Source organism: Pelecanus crispus, chromosome 8, assembly GCF_030463565.1.
Source record: "Pelecanus crispus isolate bPelCri1 chromosome 8, bPelCri1.pri, whole genome shotgun sequence".
Lineage (NCBI taxonomy): Eukaryota > Metazoa > Chordata > Aves > Pelecaniformes > Pelecanidae > Pelecanus > Pelecanus crispus.
Window position 1 is genome coordinate 33299703 of NC_134650.1, and position 25241 is coordinate 33324943.

The 25241-nt window shown below is 39.9% G+C and overlaps 1 protein-coding gene across 1 annotated transcript; it reads left to right on the forward strand.

Moving 5' to 3' along the window:
- Nucleotides 1-382: 382 nt before the first annotated feature.
- N4BP1 (NEDD4 binding protein 1) lies at nt 383-23196 on the forward strand. The gene is made up of 7 exons (XM_075715079.1): nt 383-631; nt 3559-5330; nt 13812-13942; nt 14384-14480; nt 15901-16008; nt 17583-17690; nt 21298-23196. The coding sequence occupies exons 1-7, from the start codon at nt 383-385 to the stop codon at nt 21632-21634; spliced, it is 2802 nt and encodes a 933-aa protein (XP_075571194.1). The 3' UTR covers nt 21635-23196.
- Nucleotides 23197-25241: the final 2045 nt, after the last annotated feature.

The window sequence follows — 25241 nt, forward strand, 5'->3', positions numbered from 1 at the left end:
CGGCGCGCTGCCAGGAGCCGGCGGCCGCCTCTCAGGGCGCCTGGGGCACGACCGCAGGCGGCAACCGCGACCCGGAGCGAAAGCGGGGGGCGGGCAGCTCGGCCTCCAGCGCCGTGCCGGGCCCCGCCACACGCTCGCCGTCCGCTGGAAAGGCGAGACGCAGCCCGGCCGAGGGAGGAGCGCTTCCGCCGCCCTGGCTAAAGATGGCGCCGCGGCTGCGGCCGGGCGTTCCCCGCCTGCTGGCGCGGCGCGGGGCGGTGGCGCCGGCGCCGGCCGATGACGTACGCGGGCCGTGCGGAGGGAGCCCGGGGATTCCCCGTGTTGTTGTCCTGGGGCCCAGCGGGATGGGAGGCCGGAGCGCGGGGCGGCGCGGCCGGCGCTGATGGCGGCTCGCTGGGCAGCCCGCGGCTCCGAGCCGGGGCCGGGGGTGGATGAGTTCACCGTCCCTGCGGAGAAGAGCCGTCTCCTGGAGGGGAGTCGGGGCCGCATCGAGGGCTTGTTCGAGGTGCGGCTGGCCGTGCTGGGGGCGCAGGGGGACTGGCGGCCCGCGATCCCGCCGCCGGGCCCGCCGCCCGCCGCCAGGATCTGGGTGCAGCTGGCAGGCGGTGGGAAGGCCGTGCGCAGCGCCAAGGTACCGGGGGCCGGGGGGGAGGGGGGGGGGGGGGGCGGGGAGCGGCGCCCGGTCGTGTCGTTGGGGCCTCGGCCACCCGGCCGGAGCCCGGCGCCGTGTTTGCGTACGGAAAGGCCCCTCTCGCCCGGGGCGCGGCTCGGGGCCGCTGCGTGCGGCTGGGAGGAGGAAGGAGTGGGGGAAAAGTCAGTGCTTGACGAGGAAACAGAAACGGTGCTGCCTTGGCAAATAGGTGTGTTCCAGGTGCCAGGGCGTCTCCGCCGGTGTTGACATAAGCGTCGAGGATAAAGAGAAGCGCCCGGGCCGAGGGGCGCAGAGTTCACCGATACTGCCGGGCGCGTCCCACCGCCGTGAAGCGTTGCTGCTGGCTGCCCGTGGCTGCGTGAGGGGTTTTAACGCCGGCGAGAATGGGCCAAGTTCTGTTTTAAAGCGCGATTAAAATGTGTCGCTCTCCTTTTCCTTCCCTCAGTCGAGAAATTCTTCGGTTGGGTGTTGCCATGTTTCGCAGTTGCTCTGCAGACTTCGCTTATTCGGTGGCATTTAGTAGCTTGTTAGCAAAGCTCTCCCTAACAGCTTGACAGCGCCAGTGTCTCCTCAGTGTAAAAGTTGGCAGATCCAGACTGCTTCGCCAGTCTGCTGGAGCAGATAGCTTTCTTTTTAACCGCACGCTAAACAAGTTAAAAAAGAGAGAGCCGTCTAGGCTGTTTGTGGCTCTGCCTGTGACACTAGTTGCTGTGAAGTGTCTTCACAGAAGTATTTTGTTAAATCTCTTGTACAGCTAACCTTTGGGGGAGCTCAGCTGTAATGACAAAATGAGTAGTACTCGTAGCGGACCTGGCAGCTATAGCTGTTGGAATCATGTGATGAGGACGGTAGTGTGAGCACTAGCTAGGCTGAAGGTAGCTTTCAAAACCAAAATCTAGATATGTGGGCCCTTGTGTCTTTTTGTTTGTTTGTTTAAATGCACATTTTGTGTGCATCAAATGCACAAATATCCCCCCATATCAGTGGGGATCCTTAGCATGTAGTTTGTGACTTTATTGACAGACTTGGCAGTCCACTTTCAAAAACTTGGTTCTTTAACTGTGTAATGCCTAAGACTTACAAGGAAAATACTATGAATGTTGAGGTCTTTGAATTACTTGACCCTGAAATTGACTCTAAACCAATTTGCTTTTATATTTGGGCTCAGAGACTCCAGAAACCATTACCTGCAGCATGAACGGCTATTCTTCTTCTCCAGGCAGCTGCAGTACAACTTTATTTTTTCCAGAAAACTTAAAGGCTGAAACAAACAGCACAAGATTTCCATTTTCTAATTGCTGCTTTTCCTAATAACATACAAAACGTTTCCTACTCCAAATACTTTAAAGGGTATGGGAGACGTGACTTCCTGTACGTGTAGAGCAGTTTTCAGACTCTCTCTGGAGGGATTATTGGCTAGAAAGTACGAACAATTGCACATCTTTATTGTCTCCCTTTAAAAGGTTTTGTGATAGCAATTTGTGTTTTAATTCATCAGTCACATGCAATGTATTCATTCTTCAGTGCTGTTTAGTTAAAAAAAAAAAAAAGTTGCCAGATTTTTAATATACTTTTTTCTAACTTTGTTATTGTCCTGTTGCTCTGCGAAAGCAGTCATATGATGACTAAGGTATGAAAAGTAATCCTGTGGGTTTCGTTGCAGAAGCAGTTTGTGCTAATATGGTCTTGAAGCAGCCTGCCTTGATACCTGTGGTGATGTAACTCAAGAGATGATAGGAAGTGGTGTTACGTTATTCACTACCTTGTGTTGGTTTTCGGTTCCATTTAAAAAAGAAGTCTGATTTCTGAGAGTAAGGATAGATAATAAAATTCTATATACTTGCGAGTCTGCAAATACAATGACTGCGGCTTGGAAACTGGTTACACTACATTACAGATTTTTAAACACAGAAAGAGACAGTTTGGGGAAAACTAATGCTACCTGAAAGAAGACGTAGTATACTGGATTGACAGAGTTCTGAACTCTGACACATTTAAAACAAAGTAGTATAGTGAATTTATCTATAATAACTTCTAGGTGGCAAAAATAGCAATGGGAGGGTTTTTTTAAAAAAAGTTTTCTCAGACTTTTGTCGGTATCATCTGCTTTTTCAAACTACCGAGTTTCAAAGCCTCATGTGGAAAGCTGGCTTGCTGCTGAGCTTTTTGGGTGTGATTTTTCTTTACTGTTACATACCCATTGTAAGTAGGTGTGCTGGCAGTTGTAGTTTTAAAATAAAAATGTTTTATTTGGTTAATAAGGGTAGAGTCCAGATAGTGGTTTTAGTGTTTGTTTGCCTGTAGCATTTTTTTTTTCTATAGGGTATCTTTTAATGGATACTACTGTGGCTACTAGTTATGTTGTGCCATGCCACAGGATCAATGTCCTTGATTCATTAGTATTAAGTATAGAATAAGTAACTACTTAAAAATATAGGATAGCTACTGCTGTGATGAGCCTTTGGAAATTTTCTTTAGAAACTGTTTTTAGAAGTTCAGTTTTATGGATTAGGTAGCATTCTCTAGTGCAAGGCATTTGTTCATGAAGTATATGTTCTCTTTGACCAAAAAATGGGAATGTGAAAATAAATCCTTTCTGACTTATCTTTTAAACTGTTTGAGCTACAACTTAAATACTCTGTTACTATCAGTTTCAAGTAAATTTTTTTATAAACAGTAGGATATAAAAGAAAGTTAGCCTTCTATGAGATGCATTTAAAAATCATTTCAGATATCTGTATTTTATTTCTGTTATCTGGTTTACTGGCAGTATTTACTTTCTCACATTTCTTATGCTAAGTTGGCTTTATTTTCTAATGTACTTGTCCATTACTGACCTAACCAAAACTAATTTTATGTATTAGATTTTCACAAATATTCACTCTGCTGTCTTTTTCTCCTTCTAGGAGTATGTTAAGGGACTCTGTGAACCTGAACTAGAAGAAAAGGAGTACTACCCAAAGGACATGCACTGCATCTTTGTTGGTGCACAGAGCCTGTTCCTTAACAGTCTTATTCAGGATACCTGTGCTGATATAACAGTTCTGGAAATAGGATTGCTCAGTATTAAGGGGGGTGCAGAAGCTGTTGTTATGGCTCAAAGTCACGTTCAGCAGTTTGTGAAGCTTTTTGAGAATAATGAAAGCTTATTAAGCGACAATGAATCAGAGATTAAAAAGCAATTCAGACGATTTGTGGAAGCGCATGCAGATAAATATACAATGGATTTACTGATTTTGCCTAGCTCGCTAAAAAGAGAACTCCTAGCTCTCACGCAAACTGAATGTTGTGAAGTGGAGAGCAATATCATAGATCTTACAGGTTCTGAAAGCCCGACAGAGCTTTTACAAAACAAAACCTCCAAAGTAACCTCTACAAACAGAGATGGAAGAGCAGGTGGTGAGGAAGCAAGAAACAATGCTGGGACACCTGTAACTGAGCTTACAAAGCAAATGGACACTGTGTTTTCTGATGCTGCTGAAACAAGTTTTGTTCCCATAAATGTTGTGCCTATGTTAGAGGCAGTGCCTAAAGAAAGGCAGTCATGTAAAAGAAGATCTTCTGATGATGAGGAAAGGCTCCCTAAAAAGCAGTTCTCTTTAGAAAATGATCAGGAAGTGAAATCTGCTTCAGGCAGTAATCCTTCAGACAGTGATCCAGTTATTGATCTGCTTTCGGATAGCTGCGGCGAATCAGATGATCCCAGTTACTGCCTTAAAGAAGGTGATGATATCAGTGAGGAAATGGAATATAAGATTCTTGTGAACTTTTTCAGAACAATGGGATATTCCCAAAATATTGTAGAAAAAGTTATTGGTATCCTAGGACAATCTGTGGAACCATTAACATTGCTAGAAGAAATAGAAAAGGAAAATGTAAAATTTCAAAAAGAACATGAGCAGTCGTCTCAAAAGCCTAGAACTATCAATCCTCATTTAGGAAGTAATGGAAATGATTCGCAAAAGCTAGAAGACAAAGGCATTTCTAGCAATAAAAGTCCACTTAAATCCAGTCATACTTCAAAGGAGACAAAAAATGAATATCACAAAGTAAGAGATTCACCAAGCGTGCAAGTTGATGCAGAAGATAAAATGCATATGTTGGTATGCAAACCTGCTTCTCCTTCCAGTAAAAATTCAGCTATGTGCTATGAACAGAGAGACATTTATTGCCCTGGTAAGAATCACAGTTCAAGGTCAAGTGATATAGAAACTGATGGTGGTGTAACTTTTGGCACTAGACAAGCTGGAGCTCTAAAAGATGTTGATTTTGTAGCCAGAGGGAGCTCAGATGTGCAGCGTATCTCAACTAAGACTAAAACTGCAGTTCAGCAAAAATCTGCAGGGCCCTCAACTGTACAGAATAGTCATCCTGGTTTTGAGGACCAATTAGGACACTGCAGCTCTTCTTCTCAAGTGAGATGTCTCAATCGACGCCTTCCCCAAACCTCAAATTCTGAAAATCCTATCCTAGACCAGGTATTGTCTTCACAGATACATCCTTCAAATTCTGATAGAGAGACGGTGGGACCACACAGACATCATCCTGATCCTTCAGTTACTGGAGTTCAAAGATTTTTGGAATCTCTGAAAAAGCCATACAGACTGGAGTTGAAAAATGAACCTGGGAAACCATATTTAAAACATATCATTATTGATGGAAGCAATGTTGCAATTTCGTAAGTATTGTTCTTTTCAACTATCTCTTTATTAAAAGTTCAGTGAACTTTCAAATGAAATGGGGACTAAGAGGTTGCTGTGGCATGTGTAAAGTTTTTGCTAGCTAGCTTTTTGGTAACCAGCAGTCCATGTACACAGCAAGGTTTTTCAGCTGCTGGTAATGGCTGCATTGGTAAGTTATGGTAAGGCTTGATCATGAAAAATTACATAAGATTGACAGTAGCAATTTTAATTTCCAACACATAGTAATTTTGATAGTTCTCATTCTCCATTTAGTGACAGCATTCATTTTTATGACTGATTTGTTTGGAGTTGTTATTCTTTGTTGAGATACTGTGCATAGAAGGAAATTCAGAAGTTTTTAGCTGGTGCACTATATGACCCTTACTGCAGTACACAAATCCAGCTAGAACAGTGTGGTTGTGGGATATTCTAACATGAAACAATTTTGTAGAATTTACTTTTGGTTTAAAAAGTTTACATAGTCTGAAGTTGAACAAATGCAATAACCAGTCAAAATAGAATGAGGAAAATCCTTGATTTTGACTTAAAAATTGGTTGGTAATTGCAGTAGTCTGGAAAATATTTTCTGTAAAACCTTTTAAGACTTAGTTTTCCTGCTCTGGTAGAAATTTGCGAATTTGTAAAAACAGGTAGCTCCGATTTATGAAGCCCAAATACTAGAATAATCTGAAACAAACTTGAACAGAATAGGCAATGGAAACTAAAACTAATTAAATGTTAGAGGTAGGTGAGATTCTTTTTGATAACAACATGTTTCAAAATGAAAAGTGAATTAATTCTACAGCATTTCTTACTAGGCAGTGGTCAAATTTGAAGCCCAATTTATGCCATTTCAGAGCAACCTACTTTGAATTATCAGTGCTCCAGCTTGATGTAACACTTCAGTCAGAAGTAATTTCAGTGAGCTCTGCTCTGTTGCAAGCAATTTTTTGCATTCAACTTAATTTGCTTTGCATGCATCTAACAAGGAAGTTGAGTTACCATCAACTTCAAAGTGTTTTGGTTTTTTTACTTTTGCTTTTAGTGTCTTCTAATTTTAAAGTGGAGGTTCTTATATAGTAGTAACTTATTTGTCCTTTAACAACATTACACATTAGTGCTTGGGTCCTGTTACTTTTTGCAAATGTAGGCGTGCAACAAAGATATTCCATCCCCCTCCATACAATTTGCAGAATAGGGAACTGGGTGTATGTGTGCACACACCTCGCCTCCTATTCCTCCTGGTACCTGGAAGAGTGCATGCAAATGATAGTAGACAGTTATAGGACTGTTGGATAATTTGAATAGCTTGGCTGACAAGGCACCATGCAAACAAACCCTATGAAATGGGCACAGTTAATACTGAAAAGATCAAGAAATCCCTTTCATTGACTATGACGCAGGGATTTTCCATTATTGTTAATATCCTAATTCCTTTTTTTTTAATGTTTCTATTGTAGGAAAAATAAAATTTAAAAAAAAAATTGTAATTGGCAATGCCCTCCAAAGTTGTCTAAGTTGGTTATAACTAACTGGAATAGCAAAAATCACTTAGAACCTATATCTCTTTAAAATTTCATGCTTCACTTGGTTCATTTTAACATTTGTCTCGTCAAAACTATCCTTGAATTGATTGCTGTTCTCTAGTCAGGAAGAGACTTGGATCTGCTCTTTTTATACCAAGTTATTTTGGCAAGCACGCGTCAGAAGGTTTTGTCAGTGTTTGCTATGGGCCTTTTGGAATATGAAAGTGAGCAATGACAAATGCAGTATTTCTTCTGAATGAGGAAGTGGTATTTTTTAAGAACAAACTGTTTTCCTGCTCCACTTGTCAATGTACCAGTAAGTAAGAGTAAATTTACTATGAGAACTTGCTATTTAATATTTTTTTGGTGCATACAGAGTTCCTCTACTGAACATGCATAAACCCTTCCAAGTACAGAAATTAGTTTTCATTGTGAAACCATGCTGCCAGAAACAAAATGGAGTACTGTAAGCAAAACAATAGTAATTCTCAGAAAGATCATCTGTATCCCTAAGACAAAGTGAGAAACATTAGGTTATTTAAGTGTTTTCTTAAACACTTAAACTATTTTAAAATATGGATTTTAATCTTGGAGATTAGAAAACCTGAAGAGCCTCATATCAGTGATATTATCTTGTATTCAGTTGTAACTAATTCTTGAATAGGATATTTTCTAAGAATAGGCCAGAGTACTACCAGTGATCCCATGAATTCTGTAGGATGCTCTTAGGCTGAGAAGAGCACATCTGACTGGTTAAGATACCTGTATCATATGTCATCTACTTCCAGCTAATAGATGAAAGAGGCTTCCCAAAGGAATGGGCTTAAATGCTGTATAGGAGAAAAAAATAAACTTTTCCAGGAAAAAAATAAAATTACAATGTTATGTACCATAAGAAAATAATGTCAAAGTCTGTCCTAAAATGAATTTAATGTTTCAGACAGTTGACAGCTAGTACAGGTTTCCCAAAAGTAACTATGTAAACACAGATCTGCACGTGCACGTCCGCACAGTTGCGTTAATGGGGAAGAAATGGATGCATGCTTCTAGTTTCACAGAGCTAGATAAAGATGCCCTTAGATACTGTTCTGTCGTGGTTATGAAAGATCTAGCGTAGCTCCTAAACATTTTGCCAAAATTCATGGAATAGCAAAACTTCCTGAATTGTTAGGGATAATAAATACTTCTAACTCTCTTTTCTCTGTAATGTGTATGAATTTTGCTTGAGAACAGAAATAATAAATTCTGTTGTTATTTTTGTGAAGTGCTAGTAGAATTGTTGACATTATTTTAGCAAATTGGGGAATCAATCTTAACCTCTTCCCTTTATGTACAGTCCTAGCCTGATGATTTCTATTTTGATACCTTGGCATTTGCAGATAACTTAGGTAGACTACCAGATGATACCTTGAAATTCCTAGAAGTGTAGTTCATTCAGAAATATTTCTGCTGATGTTTTAAACTTAATTCATATAAAAATATATCTCACTTTGCCTGTTTTTTTGACAGGCCTCTTAGGTATTTCTGTGTGTTCCTGCTAGATCACTTCTTCCCCCATTCAGAACAAAACATAGATTTTTAAATATGATTAGCTTCAAATGCGGTTTAAGGACCTAGTAATACAGAAATGTTTGCAGTTAGTGCAGAAAGTCTCTATAGCACAGACGAGGCATCAAAAGTAAATCTGAGTAACAACTTCTGTTTATGAGAAGGAATGTCAGATTTCTTAATGTGTAACCTTTCCTGCCAAGTGATCATTAGTTGAAGAAGGTGATGATCATCCTTATAACTTGATTTCCCCAGGTTAAAGAGCCCACAGCTAGGCCCTTATGACTGGCAACAGTAAAACTTTCAGGTCAATCAGCGGGGGATTAATTGAATTAATAGATTAAGGTTTTCTGTCAGTTTATAGTTTTTAAAGCAAACTTATTTCCTCATTGCTCAGACTCTGTTATTTAGAAAATAGTGATGTAAAAGTGCAAGTCACAACTGAGTCATAAGCTACCTTGAACTTTTAAAAATTATTTCCCAAATGTGTATTAGTGGAAGAGAAATGCAAATTGTTGGGGTCATGTAGAAAATAACAAATACACCACATCTTTTTTGTCGTCTTTTTTTTTAATATGGAGAGATTTTTTTCATCTATGTATTTCATCTATGGGGTTTTGTGATTCTCTTTTTCAGATATATTTGGCTGTTCTTAAAACCAATGAATTAAAAGATGGTGAATAAACATCTGCTTATCTCTCTGATGGCTGTGAGACTACTGTAGGCAGTGGTCTTCTAACTTTTTTTGATTGAGCACCCTGTACTGGTTTTGGCTGGGGTGGAGTTAATTTTCTTCATAGTAGCTAGTATGGAGCTATGTTTTGTATTTGTGCTGGAAACGGTGTTGATAACACAGGGATGTTTTAGTTACTGCTGAGCAGCGCTTACACAGAGTCAAGGCCTTTTCTGCTCCTCACCCCACCCCACCAGCGAGCAGGCTGGGGGTGCATGAGAAGCTGGGAGGGGACACAGCTGGGGGGACAGCTGACCCCAACTGACCCAAGCGATATCCCGGACTGTATGACATCATGCCCAGTGTATAAAGCTGGGGGAAGAAGAAGGAAGGGGGGGGGACGCATTTGGAGTGATGGCGTTTGTCTTCCCAAATAACCCTTACACATGAGGGAGCCCTGCTTTCCTGGAGATGGCTGAACACCTGCCTGCCGATGGGAAGCAGTGAATGAATTCCTTGTTTTGCTTTGCTTGCGTGCCCGGCTTTTGCTTTACTTATTAAACTGTCTTTATCTCAACCCACAAGTTTTCTCACATTTACTCTGCTGATTCTGTCCCCTATCCCACCAGGGGGGAGTGAGCAACCTGAACACAGTGAGCTGCAGCCCCACCAGTGCTGAGTACAGGGGGATGGTCTCCTCCCTGCTCCTGCTGGCCACACCATTCCTGATACAAGCCAGGATGCTATTGGCCTTCTTGGCCACATGAGCACACTGCTGGCTCATACTCAGCTGGATCCTAGTTTTACTTTGATTAAAAAATTATCCAGCCACCAAGCCAGGAAACATGAAATTAGTTATTACTCTACCCTTAATTGGTTTAGTGGTGGACTTGGTAGTGTTAGGCTAATGGTTGGACTTGAGGATCTTAAAGGTCTTTTCCAACCTAAACGATTCTATGATTCTGTGTTAACCAACACCCCTATCAACTATGTATGTGCATTACTGAAGTTCTCATATGTCCTTCATGCACCCCAATGGCTTGTCTTGCACTCCAGCTGGTGTGCACACACCCCACATGTGAGTAGGGCACAGTAGCTGGATGCCATTGACATAGAGTGCCCAAATACGGTTATATAACACTGCTGCCTGCTGCTCAACAAAATGAAAGCTCTGCTTATGAAAAGCAAAGGACAGAGAATGGCCTCAAAATAGCAGAACCATTGAGATATTTAAATGTCCTACTAAATAATCAACATGCGGGGGTCTGGGGGTTAATGTAGGTATTCTGCAGCTTCCTTCTGGCTAGATAAAGCCTCATTATTTTCTTACATCTTAGAAAGTGAAGAATTGTTTTCAATTTTGTTTTGCATTGTTTTCAGTTTTACTTCTCAGTACCTTGAGGTTATGGACATCTGCTTCCATGCCTATGTTGGGGTTTTTTTGACCCGTGCTGCCATGTGGTTTTGGGGGGGGAGGGTATTAATGCATTGTCCACAGGCTTGGACTAAGGCTGAATGGGCTTCCAAAGCACTACTTGCTTTGTGTCTTAACTCTGGAAGGCTGCAAGAAGATGAAGAATTTTTCCTCTTGACAGGTGCAGTCTAGTAAAAACGGCACATTGATCTATTAATGTTAGCTGTACTTTCAGTGTGCTTGTTGAGTGAGAGAAAGCCAAGTTTACTCTAATCCCTAACAAGTATTTTTTAAAATTGCCTCTTTTTGTGTGCTGAAAACAGGGCAGACTGAAATATCCAGATAGTTGTCAGGTGATTTTAAATTACATTTTATGAAAATGTGGAAGAAAATCAGAATAAAGGAATAATTGGATGGAATTATATCTTGCTAGAATTGTTTGTAAATATGTAAATATATACTTTCCTTAATTTAGTTACAGAACCAAAGGGAAAATGCTACATGTCCTGGAAAGCAACCCGCTGTTTGCTGCTTTGTGCTGCTTATGATGATCTCTTGTTTAACTTCAGAAATACCTTTGTAGGGTCTTCACAGTTTTTTAACGAACTGGGACAGCCAAAACCAGTATTTACAATGGCAGTTGGGGAACAGATGCAGTCTTTGAGATGGATGTCTTGAAAAGACCACCTTGCTGTGTTAATTTGCTGTCCTTCAGATATTTACCTAGCTCAAATAAAGCATTTTCATATTTCTGTTTATCTAGCAGTGACATATTTATTCATATTATAGCTTACCTTAATTCTACATGTTATTTGGTAAAGTTAAATATATGGCTTCTATTTGCATGCTTCTTTTTTTAAGTTGCTACAGAGCAGGAGTTTGTTATTATACAGGACAAATCAAGAGCTGCTGTTCTAAGCTTCAAAACATTTAAAAAACAGAGTACTCTGTGCAGTTCAACAGGTTTGAAGCTCTAAAACAGGAGAATGGACAAGTAGAGAAGGCATAAGTTCCACCATGAACATCAAGACCTCTGCATCTCTTGAAGTCCAATTGGGAGCCATTAATACAGTGAAAGTATTTAACAGAGTTTTCCAGTTTATTGAATAGGATTTCTAGCTTAAAGTGAGGGGATGACGACTGCATTTTAAGTTTATGGCCTAGGAGATTTATGAGGGGTGACTCTTCTCTGACAATTGCATTCCTTTATTTGACTGCTCTTGACATCAAGAACACTTAATTTTATTAGGGCAAGTGTGGCATAGGATTTTTTTCTCCAGAAACTCTGTTAAAGTCAGATTTTTTGCCTTTTATAGTTCAGATGTAGCTGACTCATTTTTCTGCCCTTCTACATGAAATATCCCTCTCTAAATTCAGAGAACCTTAACAGATTTATATTTTGATACATTTATTTTAAAATGAGTTTACAAAATTGGAAAAGGATACATGAATGCTACTAAAGGCTGAGTTCCACTGTAAAATATTTCCATGGAGATGTTTTAAAGAAGCCTCTGTTCAGAAGATTTCCTAGTAGGTTAAACTAGGGGTTTAAAGATAAGATTCCATTCAAAACTAATAGGGCTTACTAATTGGCTTATAATATACACTTGCACGTTAATTAGGAGACTGGTTTAAAATACAAATACCACTTGATCACTTCCTGTTATGAGCAGCACTTTGTAGTAACTTAACATCTAACTCAAAACATAGAGTATGTGCTACTTTGTCGGAAGTGCTTTGCCTGTTCGTGCCATCAGTTCTGAATCGGTGTGGCTTTTCTGACTAAGTAGATCTTTGTTTTGTCTAAGTGTAGCCTCTAATCTATGAAAATGCAAGGGGAAAAGTTTCTTAATGAAAACTGGATTTAGCCTTATGTAAGGTGCTAATAGGTGTTTTGTAGGCATTTATTCTAGAGGTATTTTTGATTCTGTCTTCTGTGCTTTATTTTAAGATTCTTCTTCCATTATTCTCCTGAAGCTCAGTTCCCAGAATCTGGTTAGACAGTTAATTGCTAAAGGAGGACTTCCTGCCATGTGTTAAATGGGCATATAGGATCATTGGGATAATTCAGATTGAGAGGGACTTCACAAGGTTATCAACTCCAATCTCTGTATCACTCGTATTGGGCAGTTGCTGATTTTTCTGGAAAGTCACTTAACTGAGTTGCAAAAACAGATAATGAACATCTTATCTTTTCAAATGGGGAAAAACAAAAAAAGATTGCCACTAAAATACAGTGTTTTGAAAATCTTTCTTCAAAGAAATTTCATTATTTTGCTTGAAAATGGTAGCTCGGATTGTTGAAATGCAGGGAGAGGAGGGCCCTAATATCTTAGATTATCAGGGAACTTCTCAGAACTTCTCCTTGGGAACCAGCTGAACCAAAGGTGTTCTCTTTTGCCGTGGGACTGTATTTGGAACTACCACAATATTGGATTATGATCATTTTAATCTATAATCAATAGATTTTGGAAACCATCTGTCATGGTTTAACCCAGCAGGCCACACAGCCGTTTGCTCGCTCCCCCACACTGGGATGGGGAAGAGAATTGGAAAAAAGGTAAAACTCATGCACTGAAATAAAGACATTCTAATAAGACAGAAAAGGAAAGGAAAATAATATTAATAATGATAAAAGAATATACAAAACAAGCGATGCACAATGCAATTGCTCACCACCCGCTCACTGATGCGCAGTCAGTTCCTGAGCAGCAGCTGCACCCCCCCAGCCAGCTCCCTGCAGTTTTTTTGTTCAGCATGTCATATGGTATGGAATATCCCTTTGGACAGTTGGGGTCAGCAGTCCTGGCTGTGTGCCCTCCCAGCTTCTTGTCCACCTCCAGCCTACTCGCTGGCAGGGCAGTATGGGAAGCTGAATAGTCCTTGACTTAGTGTAAGCACTGCTCAGGAACAACTAAAACATCAGTGTGTTACCCACATTATTCTCATACTAAATTCAAAACACAGCACTATACCAGCTACTAAAATTAACTCTATCCCAGCTGAAACCAGGACACCATCAGTCTTGGCCTCTTTTTAAAGCTAAACCCACTTCTAATTACTCAAATATTGTTGTTCCCATGAAACGGGAAGGAGACTGAGCTATGAAGCTGCAAAGTGACGTTCTCTTCTTTTGCTGACGATCTCTTTCCATTTATAAGATTCCTCATCTATAACATCCATCTACCTTTTATTTTGGGGAGGCTGTATCTGTAACTTCCAGCTTCACTTTGCAAGGTTTTGTTCCGTTTTCTTTATATTCATAGTAATAAAACTCTAGTGAATTTAATCTCCCTTCTCTTTCTTTCACCCCCAGTCATGGTCTAAGGAAATTCTTCTCCTGTCGAGGGATTGCAATAGCTGTTGACTACTTTTGGAAACGTGGCCACAGAAATATTACCGTGTTTGTTCCACAGTGGAGAACAAGACGTGATCCTCACATTACAGGTGAGGGAAATTGTTTCCTTGTGTTTTCTTTTTTGAACTAAATTGTAACTCTTTCTTTGGATACTTCTGTGAAGAATGAATGGAGAAGGAATACTTCATAAAACATTAAGCATGAGCAGTCTGGCTGCTTAGCATGAGTAACTGGGTTTCCATATACAATCTGAGACACTCTGAAATGCTGTTTAGGCTAACTGATGTGCCTGTGGAGGCCTTTTTGTTTGATTTGGTTTTTGTTTGCTCTTTAATTTCTAGTTTCAACCTTTTCCTCCCCATTTGTATAATATTAGCAATTCTTCAGCTATCAATGTCATTTTGGTAGGTTAATAAGTACAAAAATAGCCTATCTTCTCTACTAAATATATCTCAGGCTAACTGTCAAATCTGTAAATAGGTTAGAAGAAAGCTTTTGGTTTTAAGAATAGTTGTTTCATGTTTTAACAGAGCAGGATTTCTTAACACAGCTCCAGGATGTTGGAATATTGTCTTTAACCCCTGCAAGGATGGTTTTAGGAGCCAGAATTGCTGCTCATGATGACAGGTATGGAATATGCATAGTTTTAAAGTATTTTTGAACATCTGACTAGTGGTTGTAAAAGCTTAATACTTCATAAGCGGTTGCATTAGCTAGTTCTTCAACCTGTATTTGGAGCAGTGTGTTTGTAACAAAGTGTAGGCTAGTGAATTTCCAAGAGAATTTAAGCACCAAAGTTCAGCTTCAAAATGTGGGGATCATCTTTCAGTGAACACCAGTAAGCTTTAGGGGGTTTTGTTGGGTGTTGGAGGGGCCGGGTGGGGACCGTCCTAGTGCTTGCATTGCTGTTGTCAAATTTTCTCAGTCTTGAGACACAGTTAAAAGCGCGTGCTGCTTAAGTTTTTTTCCACAACCAGCTTTCCTAATTCTGCATGGATGAGCACTTTGCAGCTTTGAAATTGTGTTTTGCAGCTAGCTACAGTTTGCTGGATTTCAGTTTCTTCCTTCCTACTAATAATCATTCATACTTTATTTTTCTGACTACAAAATTGTCAGGTTTTTGCATCATGGGCATGCCTATTTTTGTTAGATTGCACAGTCATGTACCTGATTGCAGAACTTGATATGCAAAAGATATATAGAGTGCACTTAATTTATCTTCCTTGTTAAAATACAGCAACTCTGATCTCTTAAATAATAATGAGGTAACCAAAAAATGTAGAAGGCAGCCACGCTGGAGTTGCTTACACACTAATATTTTATATATGCCCAGCATTTCATATAAAATGCTATGTAGGTGCAGTATTTACAGTTGAGATGATGGTGGAAATGAGTGTTGTGCCGACATATTCGAACTTTCATCTAAGGTGTACACACTTCTTTGAAAGAACACCATCCATTATCTCTTTGCTAGAATAGTTTCAATTGGCAAAAAGCTTGTTTTCAGACAGGCAAAAAAAAAAATCATAGGATTTCCTTAATAAATGAGTAGCTACATTTTGTCATAATTTAACAACAAAATGGTAGCAGCACTCTTCATTAACAAGTGTTGACAGAGCAGACAACTAACATGCATAACACCATCTTGCAGAACACAGACATTAATGCTAAGCAAAAAAGTATGTGGAAATAGGTTTGTGTTGGAATGTGTAACAAATACTGTACTCTTTTGCAAAGCAAACCATTTACCTCTACAAATATTTCAGAATCTGATAATCCCATGGGTTTTGAGGGGATTTGCTTGTGGGTTTTTTTGTTGAAAAAAAGCCTCCCATGAAGACTCTGCTGCACTAAATAAATGCATGCTATCTAAAATGTTGTTTAAAGTTACATGGTGGGTCAACACAGAGTAATTTCCTGGTAATCAGACTGCTTGTTTTCATGCAAATAGATTACCCCTGGATGGCAAAATGTTTATTTTAATAGATCTTTGGACAATTTTCAGCAAAGCAGACTGTCTTAACAGTCTTTGAAATGAATTTTACAGGTTTTTATTACACCTTGCTGATAAAACTGGAGGTGTTATTGTGACTAATGACAACTTCAGAGAATTTGTGACGGAATCACATGCCTGGAGAGAAATTATTCAAAAAAGGTAATTACTCAATTTCTGTGAAGGCTTAAAAGGATGTCTGTCCTTACAGTTGTGGGGACTCTACCTTCATGTGGGATTTTTTATTTTTAATTAATCTGTCATGCGGTTCCGGTAGAGCCCAACGAAGTACTGTGTTTGTTTCACCACTTTGATTCATAGCCTTACAATCGTGTGTTGAGTAGTCTAATGTCCCTACTATTCATACATTCTCTAATGTAAGTCTGTTAATTGCTCACATAAATAGGAGCTTGGTGTAGCAGCCAAGCCATACCACTTCTGAAGCTCAATGTTAGATCCCGTTAGAGTATACACTTTGTGGTCCATTCTCACAGGCTTGCTTGTTTTACATTTCATTTCTTCAAGGAGACGTGATAGACAATGTAGACATACAGTGTCACTTTTAACGTTTCAGAATCACTCACTCTTTACTGTAGTACAACAAATCAGTACAGCTAAACAAAATAATGAACACTTGCAACACATCCCTGTAGCCATTTCCCTGCAATTGCTGAGTGTCCTTTGGGTTTAGATGAGATCACTTAACTATCAAATATCCCTGCTTCGGCTTGTGGATTCTCTGTGAATTACAGTTTCTCCTGTGCAACTGGTTTATTTTTTTAGTTCTGTTGGTTTTTTTTGTTTGTTCTGTTTTGTTTTTCCCCCCTCAAGTTAAATCGCGTCATTTTACTATTAAGGTATGATTTTCTAGTGCCCAAATTTCCCACTAATCCCTCAGAGTCTCCCCGACATCTTCTGAGGGTACATCTACTGCAGTGACTGGGGTCTGTATAGGTCTAATGAAATAAAGAATTGAAAACTGTCTTGGGTTCTCACAATATAGCTGGGAGAACATGGAATTGATGTTGGCTAATCATTTACGCTATTTCTTGAGTGAATTCTACCCAAGTCAGGTTCTGTTCTTGTACAGAACTTCAGCAAGAATACTTAGCACGTCATTCTGAGTCTGTGGGTTTTTTAAGAGCTTGTGTTAACATCTGCTATTAGTTTTACTTCTGGGGAAATTCCACTGTACCAAATTCTCCCCTTGTAGACAAATTTTAGTTGAACTGGTTTCCTTTAATACAGATTTCCCTCTGTCCCAAAATTATTCCAGAAAAAAAGCTGCTTTGTGTCTTAACTGTAAACAGCTAATGCTATGTTTGCTAGTTGTGTGGCTTTCTGATAACATATGCATTTTAGCTACGTGGTTGAAGATCCTTACAAGGAAGGGGAGTTTGAACAATCAGAAAATCTTCTGTAATCACCTAGAAAATTCCATCCTGGTCTCTTTGCAAAACTTTGCAGTCATCCAACACTTGCTGTCAAAAAAAAAAAAAAAAAAAAAAAAAAAAAAGCTCAGTGTTCTGCAGTGCAACGGGAACAGTTCACATAAGCGCCCATTAAATTCAGTGAATGCTGGTTGTATGTAAAATGGGTTACTAGTTAAGTTTCAGCGGCTCCTGATGTGGTGTGAAGTGTCTGCTCTAAGGCAAGTCATCCTATGCTACAGAGTTGAAGGGCAGCGAGGGTGTAATACGTTGTTAGTAAATAAAATTGAAGGAACTCTCTTGCAGGTTGCTCCAGTACACTTTTGCTGGTGACATATTCATGGTTCCTGATGATCCTTTGGGAAGAAATGGACCTAGATTAGATGACTTCCTTCGAAGTGAAGGCTGTTCTAGGTACAAGCACTGTTTTCACTTTTGTTTGAGACAGTTACGATTTCAAATGTGAAATAAATTGTTTTCCTGGTTGACTTGAACACTTCTTTAGCTCTGTATAGTGAAGGTACGGTAAAATTAAGCAAGAACACTGTAGGATGTAGCAGCTTAACAAAAACATGTTTTTCCTATTACTTCAGTCTGTTCAGAAACTGCTGGTGACATTTGCACCTAATCAAGATCTTTCTCAGAACTAAGATAAGCAAGACAATAACTTCCTCTGAGATTTGATTGTGGTGGCTTTCATACAGAGGTGCTCCAAACTGTGTTGACATTGCACAAAGCTGCCAGTATTTTGGGTATGTGGTAGCCTGGTATCCTGTCAATTACAGTGATGTTATTTAAAACCCCTTGGTTGGTCACTTATTCATAGTGGGACAGTAAGTGCTACAAAAGATACACTCTACACTCATGTTCTTTGTCACAGGAGAGGCATTTCACTTCACACTTGAGGGTACTGTGCTGTTAATAAAATGATGTTTGAGAGGCATTGTTATTAAATGCATTTATATTTCATTCATAATTTTAAATTCATAATTTTAAATACTAGTAAACATATGTTGTTCCATTAAGATCATTGTACTTTTAAAATGTGCATATATTCAAAGTATGAATTTGCTTTGCATTAACCGCCAAGACTTGAGAACAGGTTTGCTCCTTTGCACAAGAAAATAAGCTGCTCTTTGGTCTTCTTTCACCAGCTTAGGAATTATAAATGCTAGTGATAGTGAGGAGTATTGAGAAAGCTGTTAGAAACAAGTGAGGTAAATGAAATTAGCAATACAAAAGGCAACCTATACTTCAGGATTAATACAAATACAAAGAATAAGCAGGAATCTCAGCTATTGGAAACAACTGAGGAAAGTGAGACATATATAGTAGGTCACAGGTTGATTTGAAAATAAGCATGTAATATCAGCATGGAAGAAGTAAGTGCAGTTCTAGAACTCCAATAAGAAACGCTAAGAAAGTATTCAAGCTCTAATATAAAACTCTGTTGTGGTTTAGCCCCAGCCAGCAACTAAGCACCATGCAGCCGCTCGCTCACTCCCCCCTACCCCAATGAGATGGGGGGAGAGAATCGGAGGAGTAAGAGTGAGAAACACTCCTGGGTTGAGATAAGAACAGTTTCATAATTGAAATAAAGAAAAATAGTAATTGTAATAATAACAATATAATAATGATAATAATAATATACAAAGCAAGTGATGCACAATGCAATTGCTCACCACCCGACGACCGATACCCAGACAGCTCCCAAGCAGCGATCGCTGCTCCCTGGCCAACTCCTCCCCACCCCCCCCAGTGTCTATACTGAGCATGACGTCATATGGTATGGAATAGCCCTTTGGTCAGTTTGGGTCAGCTGTCCTGGCTGTGCCCCCTCCCAGTTTCTTGTGTACCTGGCAGAGCATGTGAAGCTGAAAAGTCCTTGACTAGCATCAGCAGTACTTAGCAATAACTAAAACATCAGTGTGTTATCAACATTCTTCTCCTACTAAATCCAAAACACAGCACTATGCCTGCTACTAGGAAGAAAATTAACTCTATCCCAGCTGAAACCAGGACACCCTTTAAAATTCTATTGCTCTATGGTGATCATAGAATCATAGAATTGTTTAGGTTGGAAGACACCTTAAGATCGGGTCCTGCACTTCAGTCACAACAACCCCATGCAATGCTACAGGCTTGGGGAAGAGTGGCTGGAAAGCTGCCCAGAGGAAAAGGACCTGGGGGTTTTGGTCGACAGCCGCCTGAACATGAGCCAGCAGTGTGCCTAGGTGGCCAAGAAGGCCAACAGCATCCTGGCTTGTATCAGGAATAGTGTGGCCAGCAGGAGCAGGGAGGTGATTGTCCCCCTGTACTCAGCGCTGGTGAGGCCGCACCTGGAATACTGTGTCCAGTTTTGGGCCCCTCAGTACAAGAAAGACATTGAGGTGCTGGAGCATGTCCAGAGAAGGGCAACAAAGCTGGTGAAGGGTCTGGAGCACAGGCTTTATGAGGAGCGGCTGAGGGAACTGGGGTTGTTTAGTCTGGAGAAGAGGAGGCTGAGGGGAGACCTTATCGCTCTCTACAACTCCCTGAAAGGAGGCTGTAGTGAGGTGGGTGTTGGTCTCTTCTCCCAAGTAGTTAGCGATAGGACGAGAGGAAATGGGCTCAAGCTGTGCCAGGGGAGGTTTAGGTTGGATATTAGGAAAAATTTCTTCACGGAAAGGGCAGTCAAGCATTGGAACAGGCTGTCCAGAGAGGTGGTGGAGTCACCATCCCTGGAAGCATTCAACAAATGGGTAGATGTGGCACTTCAGGACATGGTTTAGTCTAGTCTACCCTTGATTGGTTTAGTGTGGACTTGTTAGTGTAGGTTAATGATTGGACTGGATGATCTTAAGGGTCTTTTCCAACCTAAACGATTCTATGATTCTGTGATCATCCAGTCCAACCATTAACCTAACACTACCAAGTCCACCACTAAACCAGTTAAGGGTAGAGTAATAATTAATTTCACGTTTCCTGACTTGGTGGCTGGATTATTTTTTACTGAAAGTAAAACTAGGAATCATTAAGGTTGGAAAGGACCTCTAAGATTGTCAAGTCCAACCATCAACCCAACACCCCCATGCCCACTAAACCATGTCCCAAAGTGCCACATCTACCCATTTGTTGAACACCTCCAGGGATGGTGACTCCACCACCTCTCTGGGCAGCCTGTTCCAATGCTTGACCACTCTTTCCATGAAGAAATTTTTCCTAATCTCCAATCTAAACCTCTCCTGGTGCAATGTGAGGCCATTTCTTCTCATCCTATTGCTAGTTACTTGGGAGAAGAAACCAACACCCACCTCAGCACAACCTCCTTTCAGGTAGTTGTAGAGAGCGATAAGGTCTCTCCTCAGCCTTCTCTTCTCCAGACTAAACAATCCCCGTTCCCTCAGCTGTTCGTCATGAGACTTGTTCTCCAGACCCTTCACCAGCTTCATTGCCCTTCTCTGGACATGCTCCAGCAACTCAATGTCCTTAATCTCAGTAATTAAGGAAGAATATTCAGATCCTGAAATTGATGAAAAACTTCATTGTCCCACTAAGGATATCATATGAGGGAAACAAGGCCTTGATCTAAATGTGAACACAGCTCACAGCCACGACCAAAAGTAGATGAGAAAAAGTCTTGTGGAGCTTGGTCTGTCAGTATTTTCACATGTTCTGAGTCAGTGTATGTGTGTTCAATGTATCTTTTTATTCATTTAGCTCAATAATACTGATGCTGATATTTCCATAAAATAAGCTTTGACTGTTGCTGTCTTCTGCCAGGTAAAGTACTCAGAGCATATTGGAACTAGTCCTAGATAATGTTAGTTGATGTTAGTTGTGCCAGATTCAGACTGAAAACTTTTACACCTACTGCTTTGTTTCACTTTGAAAAAATGCTTATCATTTGATTCCAATCATTAACTAGCTGAGCAGCAGTGAAGTGTAGGAGTTACATGTGTTTTTCTTTTCTGTGTTTGTACAGAGACAGCTAGCATCTCCTTTACCTTAATTTAATGAAAATTTTTATTTTGTTCCACAGAGGTTTTCGGTCAGCACAAAAGGCTTTACAGACCAGTGGACAATATTCCTCTGAGCCACCTTTCTTCGTGCCAGTCCCCAGACCAACCAGTAGCAGTCGACAGCCTAAAAACAGAGTACATGGTGATCGTTCATCAACACGGCTTCCGCTGGAAACAAACATACAGGCTTGTCTAGCAATTCCACCACAGAGATCTGCCTCAGAAACAGTACAGCTAAGAGAAGCCCTGATAAAAATTTTTCCTGATTATGAGCAAAGACAGAAGATCGATCAAATACTAGCTGATCATCCATTCATGAGAGATCTTAATGCACTGTCTGCCATGGTGCTTGACTGAATATTATACAGGGTTTTTATATCACAACTGATCTGACTAACTTTGAATGTCAATGTGAAGAAAAATGTTGCTCTGTTATGTTACTTTGTGAATATTCAGAACCTAATTTTATTTGTATAAACAAAGATTTTTTGTGTATGTTCTGTTGCTAATAGATGCCAGTTTTTGGTAAATTAAAAACTGCTGCTACTACAGATTTGTAGTAATATTTTCTATGAAAAAAACGAATCTTCTGCTTCACTTTAATTGCTTATTAAAGCAGTAGCAGTTCTAAAGAACGGTTACCACTTCGAATAGTGTGTTAGCACTTCTTAAAAACCCCTTTCCTCAAAAGGGAAAAATCATGTCAGAGGCTTAAAAGTGACTCTTACAACTTCAGATATGTTTTCCAGATGCACACATAACATATAATAACATAAGCCATGCACCTGTCAGATATCATTGTTGGTGTTTGTATCTAGAGTACAGATATTCTTAGAAAAACCTATGCTCTACAAGTACCTCCCTTACTTAATGAACTTTGAAATATTTCTCCATGGAAATAAAACAGACCCTTTTAATATTTTCAGATACGAAGACTTCTACATAGTGTATATGTGAACCTGCTTTCCTTAAGCCTGCATTGTGGATTTTGGAAATAGGCTATACTCCTAAGGGTCTATGGACAGCAGTTTGAAGATCACTGTATGGGAGCAGTGGATATTCGGTGTGTTGTTGAAGTACTGTCACAAGATGGCGTTATACATCTGTTGCTTTGTAGTGATCAACAGGAAGGCTTCTGACATACTCTGAAGTGCTCGTTCTTATGTAAAGAAAGATTAAATGCAAGACAGATAACAGTAACTATAAGAGTGTTATGGATAAAACTGTGTATTATATGAAGAACTTACAGATACTAAGCACCCTTCTGATACTACAGGCAGCTAAAAAGCTTTGTATATATGGGTAAAATCTTAGTGCCCATGGAATGAAAACCAAGAAAAACCATTTGACTGTTCATCCAGGTTGAAAGACACTATGCTAGAGTAGTTAGGAGAGGGAAGGTTTCAATTAGAAAGTGTAGATTCACAACTATCCTCAAATGAAGATATTTGTAATGCTTTAAAAGATCTGTGATACCTACAGTGGTTGTTTAAATTGGAAATTCTTTTGACTATCAATGCTCCTTCAGAATAATTTTAGTATCTTTAACAATCTGTGCTGTTACTTGTTTGTCTTTGCCCTGCCTGATCTAAATCTGAATGCTGTGATAAACTATTAACAGAATATGATGCTGTTTATATAGGAATGGCATGCTGCCTTGTGCGGAGCTAATACGCTGCAGTTAACAGTCAGCTCCACCCTTTTAAATCTGTTTGGGGATCTATCCCAAAAATAAAGTGGAAAAAAAGGAGCATACTTTATGAAAGCTAACCAACAGGACCACTTAGCAGGAACACAAGAGCAGGAACAAAGTGAAGATTACCATGTATGTGCCTATGTCTCTGTACACACTCTGTTATACCATCCTTTTAACCCATTTCTGGTGCTAAGTGTTCACATCAGTAAAATCAAATTAGACTGTAAACAAAATGTGGGCTGCAGAACCCATGTTAAACTTCTGACATACTGAACCTTACCCTGAAGCATAATAGTGGCTTTCTGTCCAGTGAGAGTTCTGAAATCACTCTTTGCTTAAATGCAAAAGAGCTGAAATATACTGAGGAAATGAGGGTGTTGAAAGTCTGTCATCTTGCATGGCCCTTTCACGTGTATTGTGAAGTCAGAAGGCAAAGGTCTTGCTCTTCCCCCAACAGGAGCAAACTGAAAGGTGATTGCAGCAAGAGCGAAAAAAAAGTATTAGGACCAGTTATTTCAGCATCTCAAAAATATAAGTGAGGATGAAGAAAGGTTTTGAATATGTTTCTACATCCAAATAGACAAATCTTAATTATTCTTTTTTCTGTATAAATGAGAGGGCAATTCATTAGTCAGGTGGGCAGAGTCATTCTGACCAGAAGCATATTTGCCAAGAAGCAGTGCTTACATACCAAGTGCTATGTGATCGCCAAGTTCTGTCCCCACAAAAACTTAGGCAGGTTCCTAAAATCTGTTGTCACTGATTGGAGTTGGTGTATCATTTTAATAAGTAGTAAGGGAATAAATGATGACCAGTGAAGGGCTTTTCCTTAACAGGGATAGGATCCCAAGGACAGTGGTGATGAATTGGATAATTCTGCTTAATTCTGCATTGGAGGGAGACACAGGAACTTTGGGTTAGCTTCTTAATTCCTAATAAGCTCTTCTAGAAGCAATCAGGAGAATCAAGGAAATGGGCCAAGAGCAATACAAAATATTCCATGCGTCCTTTGTATACTCAAAACTGAAACCAACTGTGCACTACAGAAGTGCAGATAAAGAAATAAGGTTTTGTTTTTATTTGTTTGTCACAAGGAAGGAAGAAAATAAGAAATGGAGTATGTCACTGCAGGGGCAGCAAAAGATAAGTACCATGTTGATTACTATCTAGTGTGGGAGACATAGCAAAGTATAGAAACTCTTCACTAGCTAGCGGTGGATTAGGGAACTATGTTAATGCTAGTAAATGCTGATGTTCACTGTTCACTTCTGTGCTATACATCCAATTTGAAAGGAATTAAGAGAGGAATGTAGCATCAAGTGTTCAGCAGAGTAGTAGCTGATTACTTTTGCATGACACAAGAAGCCTAGCTGGGAATAGTAGCTATCTAAAACTTGTAATCTTACCACTTTTTCCCAGATAGAAGACAGACTTGACAAATTAATTGATTTTGGTGGCAGAAGCTTATTGCTGGACATTAAAGCAAGCTGTCACAGCTAAAGTTCATGTAAAATGATACCAAGTAAGGTCTAAGTTCTTCATTTTCTATTTTTCTTTTTTTAGGTTCTATTGTCCCTTCAGCTTTGGGTTTTAAACACTGCTTCTCTGTTAACAGGGAAGATGACAAACATAACCAGTATGGTCTGAATTTTCCTTCAGGGAAACGGGTGGAGCTGTTGCAATGCTACACTATGTGGTGGAAGTTAACACCCAGGGTGGCATCTCAACTGCACATAGAATAAAACCATCAGTGTCTTTCAGTTTTGTTTTCATTTGTTCTTAGTTCCCTATTAGCCTACTTACTATAGGTATTGCTGTTCATAAAATCCATGAACAGTGTCTTTCAGTGCACAACAGAACTAGCACTGCATAAAACACAGCAACTGAGAAAGCTTTCTTGGACCCAACAGAACAAGTTTTTTGTTTGGATTTTTTTAATGGCAAAGAAAATAGGCTTTTTTTATGCAAGAAGGTTGGTCTGTGATTCTCCTTTATCAACTGTACAAAGTGCTCAGAGTGGCATAAGCAGAGGAAAGGGTCAAGTCTAAGTCTGAATGTAGGCAGAAAGTTCCTGATCCCTAATTTTCTGTGAGGTGGTATATATCACTAATATGGCTTTCAATATCTTGGTATTTCCACTGAAATGGGAAGATAAAGGAATATTCTCTGTTGTCTGGGATGAGATATTCATAATTCCAGGTAGATAATGACTACTTTTACCTGAACAGAACAGCCCTGAGTTTACCCATGATAGTAAAAAAGTGCCAA